At 33.0% G+C, this 22,353-nt stretch overlaps 6 protein-coding genes across 10 annotated transcripts in view; 3 read left to right on the top strand and 3 right to left on the bottom strand.

The window, feature by feature from the left end:
* The first annotated feature begins 1,583 nt into the window (after window positions 1-1,583).
* Window positions 1,584-3,264, top strand: LOC108690930 (serine palmitoyltransferase 1). The gene is made up of 2 exons (XM_018198483.1): window positions 1,584-2,653; window positions 2,750-3,264. The coding sequence occupies exons 1-2, from the start codon at window positions 1,753-1,755 to the stop codon at window positions 3,262-3,264; spliced, it is 1,416 nt and encodes a 471-aa protein (XP_018053972.1). The 5' UTR covers window positions 1,584-1,752.
* A 790-nt stretch (window positions 3,265-4,054) lies between these two features.
* LOC108690921 (cyclin-related protein FAM58A) lies at window positions 4,055-5,712 on the bottom strand. Of its 2 annotated transcripts, none has more exons than XM_018198471.1 (6): window positions 5,508-5,712; window positions 5,070-5,203; window positions 4,880-4,977; window positions 4,581-4,799; window positions 4,267-4,497; window positions 4,055-4,196 (listed from the first exon to the last, which is right to left on the bottom strand). In XM_018198471.1, exons 1-6 carry the CDS (start codon window positions 5,579-5,581, stop codon window positions 4,101-4,103), a joined length of 852 nt encoding a protein of 283 aa, XP_018053960.1. In that variant the 5' UTR covers window positions 5,582-5,712; the 3' UTR covers window positions 4,055-4,100. The 2 variants fall into 2 exon arrangements, with proteins under 2 accessions (XP_018053960.1, XP_018053961.1); XM_018198472.1 differs by having other exon boundaries at window positions 5,544-5,712.
* A 1,635-nt stretch (window positions 5,713-7,347) lies between these two features.
* LOC108691064 (eukaryotic translation initiation factor 4E-binding protein 2) lies at window positions 7,348-13,125 on the top strand. The gene is made up of 3 exons (XM_018198702.1): window positions 7,348-7,948; window positions 12,315-12,470; window positions 12,633-13,125. The coding sequence occupies exons 1-3, from the start codon at window positions 7,807-7,809 to the stop codon at window positions 12,680-12,682; spliced, it is 348 nt and encodes a 115-aa protein (XP_018054191.1). The 5' UTR covers window positions 7,348-7,806; the 3' UTR covers window positions 12,683-13,125.
* Window positions 13,126-14,245: 1,120 nt separating this feature from the next.
* LOC108690929 (stimulator of interferon genes protein) lies at window positions 14,246-17,363 on the bottom strand. Of its 3 annotated transcripts, none has more exons than XM_018198481.1 (3): window positions 17,248-17,363; window positions 15,570-15,656; window positions 14,246-15,494 (listed from the first exon to the last, which is right to left on the bottom strand). In XM_018198481.1, exon 3 carries the CDS (start codon window positions 15,352-15,354, stop codon window positions 14,257-14,259), a length of 1,098 nt encoding a protein of 365 aa, XP_018053970.1. In that variant the 5' UTR covers window positions 15,355-15,494; window positions 15,570-15,656; window positions 17,248-17,363; the 3' UTR covers window positions 14,246-14,256. The 3 variants fall into 3 exon arrangements, with proteins under 3 accessions (XP_018053970.1, XP_018053971.1, XP_018053969.1); XM_018198482.1 differs by lacking the exon at window positions 17,248-17,363 and adding an exon at window positions 16,915-16,968; XM_018198480.1 differs by lacking the exon at window positions 17,248-17,363 and adding an exon at window positions 16,919-16,964.
* A 407-nt stretch (window positions 17,364-17,770) lies between these two features.
* Window positions 17,771-22,353, top strand: part of LOC108691024 (macoilin-1) — a 6,083-nt gene continuing 1,500 nt past the window's right edge. The window contains exons 1-9 of one of the 2 annotated variants that reach the window (XM_018198640.1): window positions 17,771-18,233; window positions 19,199-19,340; window positions 19,420-19,546; window positions 19,725-19,854; window positions 20,023-20,089; window positions 20,216-20,429; window positions 20,523-20,781; window positions 20,877-21,116; window positions 21,321-21,497. In XM_018198640.1, the coding sequence (XP_018054129.1) occupies window positions 18,154-18,233; window positions 19,199-19,340; window positions 19,420-19,546; window positions 19,725-19,854; window positions 20,023-20,089; window positions 20,216-20,429; window positions 20,523-20,781; window positions 20,877-21,116; window positions 21,321-21,497 (1,436 nt within the window). In that variant the 5' untranslated portion in view covers window positions 17,771-18,153. Of the gene's footprint in view, window positions 18,234-19,198; window positions 19,341-19,419; window positions 19,547-19,724; window positions 19,855-20,022; window positions 20,090-20,215; window positions 20,433-20,522; window positions 20,782-20,876; window positions 21,117-21,320; window positions 21,498-22,353 lie in introns of both variants that reach the window. The other variant, XM_018198639.1, reaches the window with a different exon arrangement.
* The window catches only part of LOC108691026 (m7GpppX diphosphatase), an 11,921-nt gene continuing 9,919 nt past the window's right edge, over window positions 20,352-22,353 (bottom strand). The window contains exon 6 of the mRNA XM_018198641.1: window positions 20,352-20,414. The gene's annotated coding sequence lies outside the window, so the exon portion shown is untranslated. The remainder of the gene's footprint in view (window positions 20,415-22,353) is intronic.

Raw genomic sequence — 22,353 nt, 5'->3', positions numbered from 1 at the left:
GCTTTCAGGCGACAATGTGTATCCCTCTTTCTCTCAGTACAGTCTTAACCAAAAGTTCGTCTGCATTTTTTTGCGCAGCTTTTGTACTGCACTTTTACTGCAGATGTGAAAATAATTATTGTCTATTTTTAAGTAATGTAAATTTTAAGTAATGTAGATTTTTAATTTTTTACGTCTATGGATTTAACTTGTTTTCTATCTTTTTCTCATTCTAAAAATAAAAAAAATTTGAAGAGTAAGCTAAACCAAGATTAAATTAATTTACATTATGATAGAATTAATAACAAAAAACAATAATAGTCAATTTTATTTTAATTAATATATTTTATTATGAAATTTTTTTAGGTTTAATTGTTTTTCACGAAACTATAAAATATTCTTTAAAATATGAATTTTGCAATTTAGTAATTATAATAAATTATATAATAAATAAAATAATTTCCCTGTAAAAATATTTCATGCATGAATATATATAAATATGTATAAATATACATAAATATTCATAAATATGTATAATATCATATTTGTATAATATCATATTTGAAATATGTCCATATCATGTTTATATATCCCTTTTTCTTTTATAAAATTATCTTTTTAGTGTAATAAAAAAAATCAAGTTTGAAGAAATGTAAAAAAATTACAATTATATTTATGTATAATTATTACATAAAAGTATATATAATTGTGTATAAGCAATTTTTTATATTTTTCAAAATTTGTTTTCTTCTAAAATAAACAATGCGAAAAGTATCCTTTTAATTATTTAATTATTTTTTATTTTTTCCATATTACTATTATTATTTCTATTACACTAAAAAATAATTTTACAAAAGAAAGAGAGATGTATAAACATGCACGGATATGATTATACATGAATATTTATGTATGTATACAATATTATTTATATATATTTATACATATTTGTACATACTCATAAAAAAGTTGTTTACCAGGTTATTTTGACGCTTTAATAATTATAAAAAATGAAATAATCCTTTTCATTCAAGATGCAAATTAATACGCACATAAAATTATAGCGATCGATCCTGTTAAAAAGTCGAATATGTTGCAATTTTCTGGGGAAAAAGTTTTATATATATATATATTTTTTTTTTTTTATAATTATATAAGTGTACATAAAATGTGTCAATTTTTTAATCTAATTATATATAATTTTATATAATTTCATATGAAACATTTTTTCCCAGATTAGTTATAAAATAAATCTGAGATTATCACTTCTTATATTTATATGGACATATTCTGCATATTTCTTGCAAATTAGTATTCTGTTATAAAATCTGTTATAAAATCTGTTTTTTATTTATTTCTTACGAAACTATACTCAATTTGAATGATCATAGAAATACACCAATCAAATGTTTAATGTAAAAGGTGCGATGTTGTTGTGTTCATCACACTAGGCACGTGATTGGTCCGCTCCTTTATGCATCTGCATTAATAATTCATTAAAATACGAATTTACTTATCATTCGCTGTTATTCGTTCTTATATAATGTATACAGCCATCTAAAGGTTCCAACTATTCATGGATCTAATTTAACCTTATTGGCGCGAAGACTGTTAAGAGTGTTAAGAGGAGCAGAGCAGAAGAACTAAGGACTTGATGATGATAATTCAGCTTATCAGCTTGTTTTCACAAGTTCATCACAGTTTATCATAATTTGGCTCAATTATATTTTTCCATATAATAAGAAAGTGCTAATATCACTCGGACTACTCAACAAAATGAATACTAACCTTCTGTTTGTTGAATCAGTGGAAGTACTGCGAAATAGTTTGTCACACTACCACACCTTGTTAGAAGCGATTTTGGTGGTTTGGATAGTGTGGTTTATTTCTAAAAAACGAAGTAACCAGAATTCAGTACCTTCAAAAGAATTGGTGGAGAACAAATTAGCAGAGTGGCGACCGGAATCTCTTGTACCGGAATCACCGAAAAATCATCCTTCATTAAGTCCAAAATATGTCACTTCCAAAGTCGGAAAGCGAGTGATAGTCGATGGAAAAAATTGCCTTAATTTGGGTACACATAACTACTTAGGTTTAAGCGACAAAGCAGAGCTGATAGAAAGTGCAGCAGCGGCTATAAAGAAATACGGCGTTGGGTCTTGTGGACCACGAGGCTTCTACGGAACCGTCGACGTACATCTTGAATTAGAAGAACGTTTAGCTAAATTCATGGGCATGGAAGAAGCAATAATATACTCGTATGGATTCGCCACTGTGTCGAGTGCAATTCCAGCTTATTGTAAACGTAAAGATTTAATATTTGTGGACGAGCGAGTGAATTTTGCCATACAAAAAGGATTGGACGCATCTCGAGGAAATATTCAATATTTCAAACACAATGATGCTCAAGATCTACACAATCTCTTAATGAAACAAGAGGAAATAGATAAAAGACATCTTAAAAAGAGTGCGAAAGTCAAACGTTTTCTGATTATAGAGGGTATTTATATGAATACAGGAAACATCTGTCCTCTCCCAGAATTATTGGCTCTATGTAAGAAGTACAAATTGAGAATCTTTATCGACGAGTCAATATCATTTGGTACCATCGGGTTACATGGAAGAGGTGTCACTGAATACTTTAACATTCCTACAAGTGAAATCGATATGATAATGGGTGAGGAGCAATTATTAAAGTCAAATATTTCTTGTTAATATATAAATTTATGTATAATAGTATGTATTTATATATATTATTGTATATATTTTTTAGGATCTTTAGAATGGGCTATAGGAACTATTGGTGGCTTTTGCATAGGAGCCTCCTTTATTATCGATCATCAACGTTTATCTGGTCTTGGCTATTGTTTCTCAGCGTCTCAACCACCTCTCTTGGCATCCGCTGCTATCACTTCTTTAGATATGATTGAAAATAACTTAGAAATATTCCAATCTTTGAGAAATAATGCCTTATCGATACACAATGGTCTCAAAGAAATCCTAATGTTAGAGTGCTTGAGTTTTGCAGAATCACCTTTGAAGTATGTATATTTAAAGGAGCAGAAAGATCGTGTCATAGAGGAGAAATTACTATCTGCAATTTCAAATAAATGTATAAAAAATAACTTGGCGATTATAGTGCCAGTCTATCTGGAAACTGAAATAATTTTATCCAGACCTAGTCTTAGACTTTGTATATCTGCTAGTCTGGATAACAATGATATCAAGTTCGCACTAAACACTTTAAAGAAGTGCACAGAAGAAATTTTGTTGTCATTTTGTGAATGAAATAAATGAAACTTGAAAGAGTTATATTTTAAGATATATTCAGCTTGTATATCAGAAATGCATCTATTTATACATATCATATTCTGTGTATTAACACAGATATATTGATTCGTCCATATATAACTTTTTTGTACGATGAAAATATAGTTATTAAAATAAAATAGAACTTTGAAAACATTACTACACACTTTTTTAATATTTCATAGAAAAATGACATCAAAATTTTATAAACTTGTTAAAGAATATTAATCCTTTTAGAGATTGTTATTATTCACAATTGTGAAAAAATCTAAGCGTGCATGATACAATAAAAATTAAAATTTATAAATAAATCAGTGTTAATAAATAAATATTTGAATATTGTAAAATAAATTTTTCTAATTGACAATCAAATTGTTTAGTTAGAAAAATTCGCTGAATACAACTCACATGAAGGAGCAGACTTTTAAAATGTTTTATCCCAAAATTTTATTCTTTTAGTTAGAGATAGCATGTTTAGTGTTGAAAGACTCGTATAAGTTACTCTGAGATATTAATTTTTTCATCTTTCATTTATATGCTAAAAAATATACGCTAGATAATTTAAATGCATTTATGTCCTTTAATTAGAGACAAATAAAATGCATTTATTTAACATTTTTAGTAATTGTTTAACAATTTGTTTAACATTTCATATGCTATTAATATTATTATTTTTTTAGTTTTCTTTCTCATTTTCTGAAAATTATAAATTTTAAAAATCTGCTCTTCATATAATTTTATAAAAAAAGCCTGTTATAATACAACGACATCTTGCAAACTGCTTTATTATTATAATAGATACAGATACGCCCTTATTAATTGTCTCTCGTTTCAGGTTCTTCGTCATATGCCGCCATGACCTTTTCCATAATTTCCCATAACTTATCCCTCGCTAAATCTTTGCAGAAAACCTGTAACAAAATAATTTACATATAAACCTATTAATATAAACTGATGTAAAGACATATAATATATATTCACATTGAACCATGGCTGTTGATCGCATTCATCCATCAAAGGTACAACCACACCATAAATTTGCAATGATAAATTAATACAAGCTATTGCTATTAAATTCGGTGGATAATCAAGAATAGCTGGGGAATGATGAAAATCTTGCAGCAGTGCCATGCTCGTTTTGGCGACGGGATACTTGGACCATTCCTCTTCGCCAAACCAACCTTGCAAAGATCGTAGATAATGAAGCATGTACTGCAATAAAGTATAATGTAGTTATTAATATGTTGACACACATGCACATTAACATTATTAGTTAATAATAATATTTGCGATACCTTATGTGGATGTACAGGTGTAACCTGAAACTTGAGCATCCTCATGATTAAAAGTTCAGCCTGAACAATCGCATCTCTCATACTCCAATACTGATCTCCAAGATCAAGCGGCTGAGATCCTCTATGAAGTGTATTATAGGATACATTCATTACGTCTCGTATTTTTAGCGTATCATCCTTTACTTTGCCAGCCAGATAAAGACAAGTTGCAGCTAAAAGCTAAAAAAAGATAAAATTTGTCAAATTTATTCAAAACTTATCTAGAATCTCAAAATAATTATATTATAATTCATTTTTACATAATTATCATATCCCTGTGGTGTCGCTTCTTTAATAAATCTATGATATAATGTAGCAGCAGTAGCTATTGTCAGTGGGTGAGCTTCCAATTTCAAACCTACAATCAAAATACTTTATAAAAAATCATATTTTATAGACAACTTTCTAATGATAAATTATTATAACAATTATATAGTTATAGCAACATACCGCATTCGAAAATAAATCGTGAAACTGTAAAGCTGTCATTAGACTTGGTATAATCGATTGTAATGCTTTTTTGTAATGTATTTCTTTTTTCACGTTGCATTGCAAGAACGTCGATCACATCTTTCATCTTCGAGCTAAAAAAGTGCGAAAAAATGCATTAAGAACCGATTGTTCTATCCTCGGATAAACTATGTGGTAATCTACCTACTGAATAAACAAAAGAGTAAAAGCATAAGAGAGTAAGAGTGTAAGACAGTGAACTGAAGTTAACGGAAAGGTGGAATAACCTAGTCTAAATATATAAAAGAAAAAAAGAAATAAACATAGCTCGATATATAACAAACTTCAAGAATAACAATGAGTGCCAGAATTATGTCAGAACAGCGTTGAGAAAATATTGAAAAGCGTTTGATCTGTCAAGAGTAAACTGCGTATAACCTTATCTCAGTGTCATCCAATGTGAACTCATTGTACCTGAGAGTTTCGGTGCCGGTTGGCTCTGAGGGATTCATCGCGGATATACTTGTCTTCGCAGAAAAGGTCTCGTTTAAAAATTGTGTAAGCGCGCTAGTGAAAAAACTTCAGTTTCCAACTCATTCAGGTACAAGAGATCCAAACCCGAAAGAAACCTGAGAGCGGCCATACCGCCATACCGGCTTTTTTCATATGACGCGCAAAAGCAGCAAAAATCTATCCGTATATTAGCGGCATCAACGTCATTTCTAAAATGATATGAACTATGTATCACATTATCGACACTGTTGATAAAGTCGTATTGTCGGAAATTGGATTTTAAAAAGAAAATGTTATATTTTATGATACAATTGAAGAAAATTTGCAAAAAAATTTTATTCTCTCCGTACACTTCATCAAAGTTGAAATTTATTTTTCAATTTTTAAAATTTATTTTAAAATAATGCCATCTGTAGAGCGAAATCATTCCAGAGGAATGGTTTCACAGGAACATAAGATTTCAAATCTGAATAGATGCGAGATTGGACAGAAGCAATCTTCCTTTTGTCCAATCTTCTCTGCGAGCGAGAAGATTAGACAAAAAGAAGATTGGACAAATGAAAGAATGGCCAAGGGATTAATTGTGGATTTTGAAGGTTACTAGGTATTGACCAATTATGAATCTAGTGAATTTGCTCACTTTTATAATTTTCATGTCATTTGAAAATATACAATCGACCCTCAGGGCATTGATGAGATCATTAAAGACTTTCGGCGCTTATGGAAATTCGCGTGCCTGTTAAAATTTAAGTGATTAATTTCCCATTTCCAACTTTCTAAAAATTAGAAAAAGACAAAGAGTAAGTTGAATTGAGATTAAAGTTAATCTACATTGGTAGAAATGGGCATAAGATTAATAAACTAGTAATACGATATTAATTTCATGCTTTATTAGTTTTGTAGACATATACATATGTTTAAAACTTAATAATACTCGATTTTTATTTAAAATTGATTTTAATGATATCATCTGAGTTTGATTATTAATAGCGATGATAACTGCAGAGGAAAAATTGTAATTTTTCAGCAATATATAAGATATTATATCATTAAAAGTATAAGCTTTAACATAAGCTAAACATTAGTTGTAAACTGATCGCAAGTTTGTTGCGACAGTCAATCTGAAGTTTGTATTTTAAAATCAACTTCATATTGTAAATAGAACCGACTTAATATGATGTATCCTTATTTAACACAGGCTTAGTTTCCACCGAGGATTTAAATCAGAATATAAGAACTAACCAATTACAATTGAGTTCCCCTGTTATAGTCGAACGACAGGGGAATGTTCGATTGTAATTGGTTGGTTCTTATTCGGGATTCTGATCCTGGGTATAGTCAACGCGATGTTATAAACGCTTTGAAGCGTTTTTTAATTGATCAGTTTGTAAAATTCTTTCTTCTAATTGGACAAGGACAGAACGACGTTTTGTGTCGCCTTGTGTCATCAAATAGAAAGTATCAATATGAAGTGTTGATTTCAAATGCAAGTTTCAGATTGACTGTCAACAAACTTGCGATTAGCTTGCAATTAATGTAGAACCGGCTTTATGCGTGCAAGCCAATCTAAATACTTCATATTGACTGTCATATTGAACTTGCAATCGACTTGCAACTTTGCAATTAATGTAGAACCGGCTTAATGGATCGCAGCCTATATCGCATCACAATTCGCAATTGCTTACAGCGCCACCTTAACGGCGACCTGATTGGGACCATAAATATTCGCCCCCACTATGTGACTTGGGCACAGTATATACTTGGGTCTCCTTTTAGACAATCTGAACTTCATACGTTGTCTGTTCACAAGCACATTGCGTGAATCCAGTTGACATCCATCTCGCCATCGTTCATCTCGTAGGTTATGTCGTATTGATAGCGCGTATTAAAATCGCGATTGCGTTAAAATCTGAAAATCACGCGCGAATCTGTTTCAATCTATGACTCCGCGAGCGAGAAATTAAACAAGTCATAGAATCGGACGGCATTCTGTCGTCCATTAAAAAGATCGGGTGAACACCCTCGAGAATCTCCGCTTATTGCGTTGCTTTTCGCTAACATTGAAATTCCGGAGATTCTCGCCTTTGCTTTCTTTGCGGTGGACGTGACGTAAGGAGAAGAGAAAGAAAAAAGGAAAGAGACACAGAGAAAAAAGCCGCGTCCAAATCGACGCCTGGAAACAGAATAAATACGACGAGGAGGAAAAGAAGTAAATAACTACGAGATGTCGGCATCTCCTATTGCCAGACAGGCCACCCAGAGCCAGAGCATACCATCTAAGAGGATCGTCATTCATGATCCCAACCAGCTACCAGTCGACTACTCGTCCACCCCCGGAGGCACGCTCTACTCCACGACGCCGGGAGGTCAGTGTATCCACCTTTTCCAACTCTCTTCCATTTCTACGTTTTCCTTAACTCATTTGTACCTCCGAGACATCTAAGCTACAATCTACATCCCCAAGTTGTCAACAGCTCCCTGTAAAACTTACGAAAAATACACATTTAGATTGATATTCGTAATCTATTCTTGAACTAATAATAGAATACAGATTTCAATTAGGACTAATTAGCGACTGCCTATTGATTGAATTTTAGGATTTTAGAGTTAAGACTGAAACATAAACCAAGCTTGGATAAAGTCTTGAGATTGTAAGCTAAGAGAGCTGTATTAGTATATTAAGACAGTCTCATGATGGTCTTAAAATAAGAATAGATTATGAATACTTCCCTTACAATTGTTAAGGACACACATTTAGCTCAATTAATAATGGCGATTGGCGGATAAATATCAGATGAAATAAAAAAAAATTCTTTTATAGAACTATTATCCATTTCCGGAATTCGTCGAAACAAAAGAAAGTCCGAATTTTATCGAGGATCTTGCGATCTCCTCGGTATTGTACGCGAAATCATTTACCATTTCACAATATGCGCACACGTGCAAGGCGCCTTCAAGGCCATTGATATTTACGCATAACGCGATCGTATCTTTCTCTTTCTCCTCGCGCACACGTATGTACATACGTATACGCATAAATGCGTCCTGATAACAAACTGTTACGTAATACTCGGTTCGGCGCGGGTCTGCTTCATCGTCCGTTTGCATGGAAAATATTCAACGCTTTTGTGCCGCATACGCGAAACTATATCCTATTGAAATAGCCGGTTAATTATCAGCTCGGGATAATGCGCAACCTTGACGTTAATCCATAGCCGACATGCAGAGCGACGGCCGGTAGATAATTTTTAGTCAAGAACTTCTGGATGCTTTAGTGACACAATTTGACAAAAGTGTCGTTATATCTTTGTTATTCACTGAATGTTGAGAAAGATAAATGAAGCTTGTGTATCGATTTGTATTACTAAATGAAAAGCGTCCTCTATTGACCTTCGAATCCCTTCTTTGTTAAATAATTAATATATCATGTTAATATATTATATAATTTTATTATATGTATTATATAATATATTACTTATTAATGTGTACGTTATAATTTATGTTTATGTCATAATATATTGTACATTGATATATTAATTTATTAATATATTTCATTTAAATACCTTATGAATGAATAATTTATTTACTTGAGCTCATTTTCAAGAAAGGACTTGGTTTAAAAATGCTTCTATACATTCACACCTTATAAATTAAAGGCTAACCAGAATTTTTGATTAGCATATCTACATTGGTTTATGCACCTACTTTCCAGATTATATATATATGTATATAGCTTATTTATCTACGGCAACCTTTACGACTTGTATCATATCAACATTATTTACAAAGTTTAACATTATTTACAATTATTATCACATTGTTACTTTATTACAAAATTCACATACATAATGTAAATATTTTGTAATTATATTGGTAAGTTCCTATAAATTATAATTACATATGTTATGAAAGAAGATAATAGTATGTTAATTACTTATATGTAAAAAATCATAGAATTTAATTTTTTTTTTTTTAATGTTTTCTTCAAATCCACGTTAATTTTTTTTAGCTATCATTCTCAAATAATCTGAATTTTTATTTCTTGAAAGGAAAAGAGAAAATTAAACAAAAGAATAAAATTAAATTTGAACAAAACTAAAAAATAGAAAGATTTTTCTCTTAAGGAGAAAGTGATTTATTAAAGTAATAGAGATAAAACGAACATTATTCAAATGACGAAGTCACATCCCCGTGCTACTTCTTGAAGGGTTAAATTTATTAAGGCTGAAGTTCAGATTGTCGGACTCGACATTGAACGAGTAATATTTAATGTTGGTTCTACTTATTGCGTTTTTAGTAAACGATAGAAGGATAACTTATCGCGTTAATGTTTATTTCTTTATATGCGCATCACTTTGCTTGCAAGCAAAGAGAAGGCGAGCCACGAAGTAAATATGTCCGTTACAAAAAAATGCGGATTGAAATTATATTGAGTGTCATTTTTTTCGGTTTGCGGTTTACTTCGCTAATTTCGAACGGGTTTTTTTCCACATACATGTTAGCTTCCAGAGCGATGAGTAATACCACTTATAGTTATTAATCATATTGACAACTGCAGTTCACTTATCAGATAATGTTTCAAGTGGTCTTTAACAAAGCTTTTTTTCTTGAAATTCAAAGCATCTAACAACAAAAATTTAAAAAAAAATTGTACAAAAGATTGCACCATTATTAAATTTTGAATACGGTTGAATGAGTTATTATTTTGGTTTGAATGATTTATTATTTGATATAGATTTAGAAAATTGTCAAATGAGTGGAATGACTTTTAAAAATGATATTATTATTGGATATCCCTACTGATAATTCTACTCTATTTATCTTACTCTCAACAAAGAGTTTGATTGTTGATATAACAATCAATATAACAATATTATTCTTTTTCTTAAGTCGAAATCTTTTTCTTATTACGAAATCATAATCTAATCTATCCGCAGATGTTTATATGTTAATATTTTTATTTGTAATGATAATTCTCACCGAGATTGAATCTGTTCGATTTATATATATCTAATTAGAGCAATCGACATATCCCGAATAAAATAACATTTTGTAGATTTACAGTACAATAAATACTATAAATGTACAACATGAAAGTATTGATAAAGTAATCACTTTTTCAATCCTATTTTTTAGATTTAAAAAAAAAATCTCAGTTTAAATTAAAAATAGACATGAAAATCGTATAAATAAAAAATCTAATTGAGATATAGTAGATAATTCACGAGTGGCGGTGTGTGACGAGCAGTTAGCTGCTTCTTTTCTTTTTCTTTTAACATGATGCAAGCAAAACTCGGTAGCGAAATTGTCGGCGAATTCACAAATCAGGTAAGTGAAGCCAGGTCGCATGCACTCGGGACGTTGTTGTTCCTTGCCCCGCAATGTTTCCTGGGGCGTTAAACAGCCAAGGCCGAATTAATACGTGCGCGATACATACCAACGTCGCCTGATGCGTAATCGGTGACGCGTGTAATGTTTATCGCTCGCGCCAGCGCGGCGCAGAAAGTCACGGCGATCTGAAAAACAAGGGTACAAACAGCGTGAAAACGACTGGATCTTCAAGATAACTTTAGCTGCGACAGTGAGCGCGCTTCGTAAATCTTGCGTAAAATCTCAATACGTAAGCAATGACGATCAATAGACAGTCGTTTCGCAGATGGACACGTGTTCTTATCGAACCGCTGCGAAACTGTGATGAATTCCTTCTTTATTATTACTATTATTGTTCAGGTTGGTGAACGATTTGGCCGAATAAGAAAGAAAGACGCTATTCATTCGAGAAAAATTGATTATTGACTCACATGATTTCTGATCTAGTCGAGTAATATTCCAAGTTAATAAGTACAATCTTCTTCTCTGTATAGATATTTATGTTTGTTATTAAAAGAGAATGTGGATATTTATACATTATGTTCGTTATTGAAAGAGAATTTTGTCAAATAAATTTTGATCAAGCTTTAAAAAAGTATAAATTTATTTCACTTTGTGCTAAAAAAAAAACAGTTACATAAAAAAAAATGAGACTCTTGTTACGCGAATTAAAACGAACGTGACTTACACAAAGAAAGTCTCTGGATTCTAAATCTCTGGGTTGACTTTATATCGCACTATCTTTGCTTTCTGCGATTATGTTTGTTTTGGCATCCTTGCCGACCCTTGCACTCCTTTCAAGTTAGGTAGGTGTCCGTACAGAAATACACTTGTATAAATAGGCAGCGTGCATCGCTTTTCGTATAACTGTCGAGCCATTGTGTCATTTCTGTGTGTAATCGTCATCCCATTATACAAATTCTTTTTTTGAACTTCGGCCCATTATTCCATTCTATTGTAATTAAATCTTGTTTGCATTTTTCTGATTAAAAATATTTATTACCTAAAGCATAAAGATTCACTGAAATCTCTTCTGTCAACTCTACTTGGCAACTATAAAGTTACAATTATGTCAAACTTGCGATAAAACTAATTTTAATTTTGTTCAACAATCATTAATATTGTCTTATCAGATAATTCTTAACAAAAATTATCAGATAATTTTTCACAAAAATTTCAGCTTCAAATGTAACTTGAATACAAATTGCACACACGCGTGCACACTATATATATAGATAGCCATTCACTCAAATTTAAATATTCAAGAATATTTTCATAATGAAAATTTAACACATACCTAAAAGTTGAAGCTTCATTATAATAACAGATTTATAGATAATTAAATCTTCGAATTTTGCGCAGGTACTCGCATCGTATACGAACGTGCGTTTTTGATGAATTTGCGAAACTCTCCGATATCACGAACGCCACCACGCAATCCGCTGACCATACCATCTGAATTGCTGAAGGGGAACACTCCAGTCATCATGAAAGATCCCACAAAAAATACTAATAAAGGTCAGTCTACTTATTTAAATCGATTTTTCTCTGCAATTCCTGTCTTTCTTACTAAAAAATATAAGCTGAATGAATAATTATTAAGAAAATATTTTACATTAATGACGATACATAATAATAATTGCATTAGAAAACTTTTCTCACTTTTGTTTGACGTTACAGATTCTCTGATGATTGAGGAATCCGCGGAGCAATTTGAAATGGATATGTGAGATAAATGCAACGTGCTATTGTTTATGACGATTGAAATGTGTTCGTAGCCATGCTCAAGAATATTGTCAATCAATTCTATGACAATCGCACAGAATTGAGAGTACATGGCTAATACGCTTTAATCCTGTGCCTTTTACCAATGGTCTTAAGAATTGTGAATCTTATAAAAAGATTTTCTCCTTGACGAAAGGCCATATCTTATTCACATACATATATTGTATATTGTATACAAATCATTTTGTTCTCGACGCTTGTTCTTGACCAATGTTATACGTATATTTGCATATAAAGAACGGCCATGAATGTAAAGGTGCTAATGTTTATAAAACATTTGCATCTAATGTCTTCCTTTTAAAAATGGCCAAAGCGATGCTTTGTAACGTGTTTTGTAAGGAACTTGTATCTGTGAATAAATGATACATACATTTTATACATCCATACATTTTACTTTTTATTATTGTATACATCATATAAAAATAATTATAGATTTCCAGTATATTAAGATTTCTTTAATATATGCCTATTGAGTATCGAAAATTTAATTGTGATATTATTCTAATAGTTTAACCTCTCTGAATTTTTAAGTTCGATAAAATTTTCGAGCAGTTCAAAATGACTGCAAATTGATGTGTGCGTGCGTGCGTGTGTGCGCGCGCGCGCGCGCGCGTGTGTGTGTGTGTGTGTGTGTGATATATAATTCACATTGAATTATTTAAGCGTCAAAGATCTAGCTTCGATCGTTATGAGCTTTTAATTCTTATTTCTTATTGGTTATGTTTTCACATGTACAGTCCAATAATTCTTGTTGTTTAAAAATAATTAAATACTATTTGAAATATTGAACAATAAATATTGTAACTTCATTTTCGAACAAAAATCTTATAATAATTCAAGGATAATCAAGCCACATATATATATATATAAAAACGTTATATAATAAAAAGTTTTATAATAAAACGAAGTTTCATGTCTTTTATTTTTAAATTAAAATTTAAAAGAATTTAAATTATTTAAAATTAGAAGAAAATCAAATCAAGTGTTAGGTCGCGTTTAGATATAATATCAAATTCGTAATATAGTCGTAATACTTTAAAATCTTCGAAAAAAGAGTTTACCTAAAAAAAAAGACAACTTTATAGTCACAATACTTTTTATTATTATTTTCAAAAACCATTATGAAAATATCGAAGTAAAGAAAATAAAGGGACATATTATTTGCAAATGAAATAATATGATTAAACACAATTTTTTAACTGTGCAATAATATTGTACACCATGCTTTTGTATTAAATTAATTGCATTAAAGATCGTTATACATAAAAATTAATTTTATAAATACTAATAATAATACTAATAATAATATTCTAATATAAAATTCTTTCGAAAAATACTAGATATTTCAAATAGTGCTTACATTATATTGTTTTTGGAATGTAGATAAATTTATAACAGTTTTTAAACTGTATATATAAATGTAAAATAGGGTACAAACGTTGACATAGTGCATTATCAGATATATGTTTATAAAATTTATCACAATTTAGGACATACGTTACCTAATTTCTTTCAATACTTATGCAGAATTTGTTATTTTTGATATTCTTTCTAAGAGTATTGTTGCAACGTTAACTTTGTTTCCTTTCGCGTCGAAATCATCATAATAAATTAATTCACACAAATCTTTGGTTTCTGGATTGCTTTGCAAAATTTCTTGTAGTTTAGTATAAAATCTCTCGATAATCTTAGGTTTATATTGTTTATATACAGCAGATTCAGGATGATTGTGTTTTTGTACTTCGTAGTATGTTAACAAAGGTGTCGCACCTTCCACCACTATATATATCGGTTTATTACCCGACTTTCTTCCTCCAGGATGTATCTTGTAGGCATTATTGCGATATGTCCTGCCTATATTCCCAGCCCGATTACGTCTTTCCTCCTCCAGCTCATGTATATTTTCCATCCATTGACAGGACGCTTCTTTTAAGTCTGGTGGAATGTATCCAGAAGATGGTATTAAAAGAAATAGTTTGTGTACTAGAAATGTCACATTGTGATAGTCCTCGAAATTTTCGATTTTCTCGATTATGCCCTTCTTGCCGGTTTCACTGGATGGTAGAGTAAACTTCAGATAGCCATAGTAGAAATTATACGCCATACCCGTGCCATAATCCAGACCCTTCATAACACTGAGATCAGACAGTAATCCTGTTTCCCATTCAGTTAAGTTACTCATTCTGACTAGGCAGAAGGAAAATATTATCAGTGGCACACATACGTACGGCCCGAAGTCCCAGGCATATCTCAAAGGACACCCATGAATGGTGATGCTTAAGCCCAGGAACAGCAATGCGGCAACGATGATGATTGTTGCCGACAAGGTATTCAGAGAGAAGTGATACTTCGTCACTGACCAGAAGCTCTCCTCGGAATGTTGGCCCACGTCAGTGGTGAACGAGACCAGCGTCTGGCACAGGCGTAGCGTCACATCACAGAGCAAGAAGATCACGAGAAAGATGGACGCGACGAAGGTGATCGCGATCACCGATACAATCGTCCTGTCCTTTGTCGCTTTGAACGCGGCGAAGGCAAATAAAACGACGAGGACGACACTGTATACCAAGTAAGTCTTCAGCTTACGATCGGCTGTTGAATACTTCTCGCTTTCCATCCTCGTTGAAATATAGTCACTGAATCAAGTTAGATCCGCTTCAATCTGGCCTGGGAAAAACCGAATCACTGTGCTGCGATAAACTTCAAAGAAACGTGCACAGCTGTGTCAAGTGTGACACACCCTTCCTTCTGCGAATTCTACATATCGAAGTAAAACAGAAAACATGCCTAAAGGTTTATTCAAACGGACTTGCATAATCATGTATAACGTACCGTGAAAAAGCTGACCAATCTTGCGTGTCCATCACATTGCTTCATGTCCATTTTATTTCATAATGTGTAATTAGTCGACTTCTTTTCCTATGCATATGTATCAGCTTAACAATCACTCAGTTAAACGGGTGATTTTTTTATCTTATTTACGTAATTGGTGAACGTGAAGAATGAGTAATTAGCGTTATCATGTGCTATTGTAAATATTTATAGTTTACGACTTAGTAAACAGTACATTCCTTAACTGGAAAACAATATTTGTTTACATCGTATAATTTGATAGCCAGACTTTGACTTTTTAAGAAACTGTGTTAAAAAATAAATCGAATTTTGATTTTAAAAAATTTAATAAAGAATCACTGACATTATTAATCTGTATATATTTTATGAATTCTGATTTAAAACAATTGAAAATATTTGATTCTCATATCATAATTGAATTCTACTAGAGAGATTTCTACACACACTATGAATTTCCAAGAGACATGAATAACACAATAAAACGGATAATAAAATTCTTTTTAGCCTAACAGTTTTTCTTCTTACAGTTTTTTTCTCTTTTTTCTCTATCTTCCCAACATGAAACGAAAAAGAAAAGATGAATCAAGTTCAACTTTTACAAAGAAACACAGTACAACACAGTAAATCGTTACATTTTTATTATTTATCAAAACAATTGTTGAACAAAGACAAAATGATCACTATGTTACACTATATTACTTTGTAAATATAGCGACACAGTGCGACACATATCATCTCCAGGAGGAAAGAAGAGAAAGAAAGATGAACTGATGCAAAAGTTCAGCCAAAAATAACAGATCTTTTGTTTAATATTGATAAACAACAGGAATATAATAATCCATTGTGTCACACCATGTCATTTGTATCGCTTGTTAAGTCGGTTCTACATTAGTTGCAAGCTGATCGCAAATTTGTTGCGATCAATATAAAGCGTTGATTTCAAAATGCAAGCTTCAGATTGGCTGTCGCAAGAAATTTGCGATCAGTTTGCAACTAATGTAGAACCGACTTTAGAAGGAATATTTTATCTCTTGCTGGAAAAAAACAAAACGCCTTTTATATTTTAACTATTATGCATGATCTACAATGGGCAATAGCAGTAGTGGATTAAGGAGTAGGCGTAGAAATCGACCAATCGTAGTTGAATGTGAGAAAAATAATCAACTATGATTGATTGATTTCGCCTACTCCTTAATCAACTATTATTACTACCCATTGTAGACCATGCATTTGATTAGCCATATTCCCGAAACATCTAATATTTATACTAAATAAGAATCACACAAATACATCGAATGTTAGTCCTTAATGTTGTTTTGTATACCTACAATTCCTATTAGGAACCGTTAGCTTTACTGTACGCCAATGATCTCTCAAGCGACTGCAAATTACTACAATGAACTATAACAGCAACTGATAACGAACCGCTGCATAAGCTGCATTTTGCAAGTGCAAGCGGTTGATAGGCATAACAGAACGCGTCCATGCGATCCGAAGTTGAACTAATTAACTCTCGACGTCGGCGAGTGTTTTTGGCGGGAAGGCATTCGCTCATAATCCTTCATTTTCAATGGGGAAAAACGTGATCGAGATAAAGGCGCGGGAAAGTGCGGTCCCGTTTTTTTCCCCGGTCATGTTGGTTGGTCTTACATCGTACCTGATCACACCTGCCGGTGGACTCTTCTAGCGATTTCGTAATCGCGAGACGACGTGTGATCGTACTGTAACGGTTCTTAAGCTGGCGGCACAGCTGCATCGGTTACGCTATGTCTCTCCGAGGGGGCACGAGAAAGGAAGCTACTCAGTAACGCGCATCAGAGAAAGAAAGAAAGAAGAACAGGAGATAGCAATGGACGGGGATGGGTAGGCCGGGAGGGGAGGAAATGGAGGGGAGAGCGCGTGTTGCCAGGTTGCGCGCGCGGAGCGCTGTTAACGCGAGTGAAACGAGGTGATGGACCGACCGCAGCACGGTCGAGAGACATCTACGATCGATAAAGGCTCGTAGAAGAGAAAGCCCGAAATCGCATCGCGAAAGGGAAGAGAGATAAATAAAGACAGAGAGAGAGAAAGAGAGAGTAAGAGACAGATCGACCGGCAAGCGAACGATCGGCACGCTTTTGTACGAGGTGATAACGCCTTGGCGATTTTTCGCAACGCAGGCAGGACAGCCGTGACGACGACGACGGCGACGACGGTGGGATTAGTGGTGGTGGTGGTGGTGGTAGTGGTGGTGCGCGGCGCCGCGCGATTAATACAATCGGCAGGTGATTTCTCGTCGCTGATTAAAGCGCCATGTCCCGTGATGGACCAATCAGCTGCTTGGTAAACCGCCGTGAGACTTCGAGTCTGTCCACAGACGAATGACAACAAAAGAGACTGATAGAAGTCGCGCGCGCGATAGAGCGAGCCCGAGTTTTTTCGCACGCGAGTGTGTTACCCCCGCGCGCAGCCGAGGAGGCCCAGTATATCCGCCGTTGCGGCCACTTTTTTTCCGTTTACCCCCCGTAGTGCGCCGCGAGTAACGTCGCTTAGCCTGGTGGTGGTGAAAGGTGCCGTGAGGAATATGAAGAGGAGAAATGTCGAGTGCGGTAAGCTTCGGAGGCCCTTGAAACGCAACAAGCTCACCGAGGGGATCTACGGAAGGTAAATTCTCACGCCGCCATATGCGTATTGCGTACGTACGTACGTACACCTACGTCGAGGAATGGCCGTTTTCCTTCGTAATCAAAAAACGTAACCAAAACCCTCCCATCCCCTCCCACCCCTCCTCATCCCCCGCGTCGTTCCTTCTCGCCTATCTCGCGGAAAGACGCGAGTGTTGTAGGTCACGACAACGATAACGATGATAATGATAACGACGACCATAATAATGACGACCATAATAATGACGAGCATGATAATTATGATCATGATGTTGATGACGACGATAACGGCGGTGGCAACGATCGCGCGCGCGAATATCGAGCAACCGCGACGCCGAATCGACGCCGCTCTCGTCTCGCTTGACATTTATCTGTCCTACGATTCTAAGGACATACGAATCTCCTTCGTTCTCACCGCTTTTCTATTTCTTTTTTTTTCCCTTTCGTCCCGCAGTCTCTCATCCAAATGCATCCATCGCATATTTAGCATATACATATGCAACATCCTATGTTCCAATGACTCTTGTTTGTTGTGTATGGCTTACAAGCGGCTAAACACCGCGATAACAGTAAAACAAATGCGATAGTTCAACGGACTTTTCTTTTTCATTCTCTTTTTTTTACTTGGAGAACGTAAGATCTTGTTATGTAAGATCTCTGGTGTTTTCGATGACACCAACTTGGTATCTCATATCTTGTGATCCAACATATTTATCGAATATTTTGAGAAAATATGGCTCACAAAGGTCAGTACAATTTGTTTTTTGTCGTTGACTTGGACTGTATTAAAAACCTTTCTTGTTTTTTTTTTTCAAATGTATATATTTATTTTACTTCAAGTATGTACTAATTGAATTACAAAAAACTAAAGTAAATATAGAAACATACAGATGTGTCAGTCACTGTGAGTTGTAATCTAGCATATGGCAAACATAACATGTATTAAAATAATTATATTTGTTTCAGTACCTTGCTTTATCTGAAGTTTCTTCTACTATGGGCCATGGTGATCTTGGCAGACTTCATTTTGGAATTCCGTTTTGAATTTTTGTGGCCATTCTGGCTACTCCTCCGAAGCGTTTACGATTCCTTTAAATATCAAGGCTTGGTAAATGTCATGTGTTATGCAATCCAACATTATGGGATATATGTAAAATCTCATTGTTTCTTTTTTCTCTCTGTTTTAGGCCTTTTCTGTATTTTTTATTTGTATTGCACTTACGTCAGACATGATTTGCTTCTTTTTTATCCCTGTGCATTGGCTGTTTTTTGCTGCCAGCACTTATGTTTGGGTGCAATACGTCTGGCATACAGGTATGTAGAAAAATGTGTTTGAAATATGGACAAACATGTAATGTACATCTGTCAAATGTGATTTCTTCATACTATTGATATTGGTCCATGACATACTTGCAGGAATTCAATTTTTTAAGAATTCTGATTTTTTTAAATAGATGTAAGAAATTAATTAAAATATTCATATTTTAAATAGATAAAGGAGTATGTCTACCAACTGTGATGCTGTGGCTACTATTTCTATATATAGAAGCAGCAGTGCGGTTGCGTGACTTGCGTCATATGCCATTTCACCTAGACCTCTGTCGGCCGTTTGCAGCACATTGGTAATAGTTTTATCTTTGATTTTTTTTTTATGTAGATGAATATATCATTAAAAGATTATGCTTCGTAAATATATTATTATATATAGATATATATATAAATCTAATAGGATAATCTATAATATTTATGTCTGTGCTCCAAGTAAAGTTTTCTGCATTGCGTATTTCTAGCATTGGCTATCCTGTAGTTACATTGGGCTTTGGTTTCAAGAGCTATGTAGGCTACAGAATGAGGCAGGTTAGTAATCTTCAACAATCTTCATTGTCAATCATTGATTTATATTATTATAAATACATATATTCTGTACAATAAGATATTTATCATAGCGCTTATATTATTCCAATTCATTCTTGCTCTCGATAGAGAAAACAAAAAGATGTGGCAAAGGAGAACGAGTTCTACCTACAATTACTGCAGCAAGCACTGCCTCTAGAGCAACAAGCTATGTCAATGCAGCAAATCCAACCGCAAATGCAGCCACAGACACAGCAGGTCACTGCGTCGTTAGAGCAACATGTGAAAACTCAAACACACAAATTGAGTCCACAGTACAATCCAAGCCCTGAAAAAAGCAGAGGTAGCTTGTATTTATTATCAACTATTGTCCCATGTGAATACAGTATTGTTATAATGATTACACGCATTTTTATGTTTCTATTTGTTCTTTTAGAGGGCAATAACAATTCCATAGAAACGAACGTACAAAATGGCGGAGTACACACTAGTAGCCCAGTCACATCACAAACACAGACTGCTACTACCAAAAGTACTCATAGAAAATCCTTAGACAAGAGTGAAAAGCAGGAAGAGCAGCATAATAAACACAATGTATCAAATAATTCACCGTCGGACAAAAGCGACAAGAAATTTATACACAGTAATGGAAGTACAGTATCGCACAGTGACATACAACTCATCGAAAGGGTGGGGTATGGTCGATTTCATACTCAAAAATGTATTTCTCTTTAATCACACTTTAATTTCATGTAAAATACTTATCGACACACAATTTCTTCTTAAACAGATCTGTAAATGATTTTGACATAAATGAGATAGAAAAGGACAAATCTATTAAGGGTTGCGGACATACTACAATAAAATCACAAACAAACGGTTCGGTAGCAGGAAAATGGAATAACGTGAAAGAAAGTCGAGATTCATCCTCGACTACTAATGCTCAACGAGAACGTAAAACTCGGCAGGTTAAAAATACGAGTGAAATCACAGCGGAGCAACAGAAACAGCAAGACGATTATTATCAAAGGTATATTATATGAGAGGAATTTTTTTTGTAAATACATTATAAGTTTCTATTGAAATTCTGCTAATCCAACATATTTTTGAAGGCACAGATTGAAACTATTACAAATCTGTGTGTGGTATTCGTACTTCACAAATCCTATACCGTCTTGTATCCATCTAGTAGACTTCCTGTCAATTTCTTCAGCATGATTTGTCGTTGAAATAGGTTACTGGTGTGTCGCAGGCTCGAGGCAGACATAAAACGTTTGAAGTCAGATTTGCAATCAAGTCGACAGATGGAACAAGAATTACGATCGCAAATCAATGTCTTGCTCAATGGAGAGAGACAAGCTAAGGGTGACATTCAACAACTCCAACATGATAACGATCAATTGCAAAGCAAGTAAGTAAATTTTTTAATAATTAATAACTTTATGAATTATTTAATAATTGTAAATTATTTTTGTAATGTTACTATAAATTTATATAATACATATAAAAAGAGTCTATCAGTTAATGTCTGCTTTATACAAAAATTTTATTTTTCATTGTAATTTCACATTTATAAATTTGAATTTTAAATATATTGGGTTGTCCGGAAAGTTCGTGCCGATGTTGAAGGAAAATTGAAACGCAAATAATTTAAATTTTAGTATACATTTATTAAATTATATAAGTTAGTCGGCACGAATTTTCCGGACAATCCAATACAATGCTATATTAGATGTAATAAAAAGAAATCCATTATTTTTCCATTCAATTTCATGCAAAAATAATAGATTTCTTTTTACTACACCTAATATATATGTAATGTTAACATATATAATAATATAATCTATAAATCTATTGAAACTCCTTTTGCTTTGTTTTTTTCATTTTTTTATAATAAAAAGACTTTTTATTATCTGTTTCGTGTTAGTATCTGAACAAAAAAGATATACATGTAGATTTATATATCTAAATAAATTATAAAGTTTTTTTTTAAATAATTTGTTCAAATTTTAATTAAATTAAAATACATAATGTTTGTTATATTATTAATCATGCTTATCTTATATTGTTATGATTTGGACATACTGGATATACTGGAATTATTAATCATTACATTCTCTTTTTTCATGTATTAATATTAAAACACAAGCGTATCACATTTAATAGGACACATGATAGTTATTCTTTTAATTTTTTAAAATTAAACATGAAAATATGTAAAAGATATCTGAAATTTTATTTAATTTTAGTTTATATTATAAAGAAAA

This window comes from Atta colombica, unplaced genomic scaffold (assembly GCF_001594045.1).
Source record: "Atta colombica isolate Treedump-2 unplaced genomic scaffold, Acol1.0 scaffold38, whole genome shotgun sequence".
NCBI lineage: Eukaryota > Metazoa > Arthropoda > Insecta > Hymenoptera > Formicidae > Atta > Atta colombica.
This window is presented reverse-complemented; position numbering and strand designations above follow the sequence as displayed.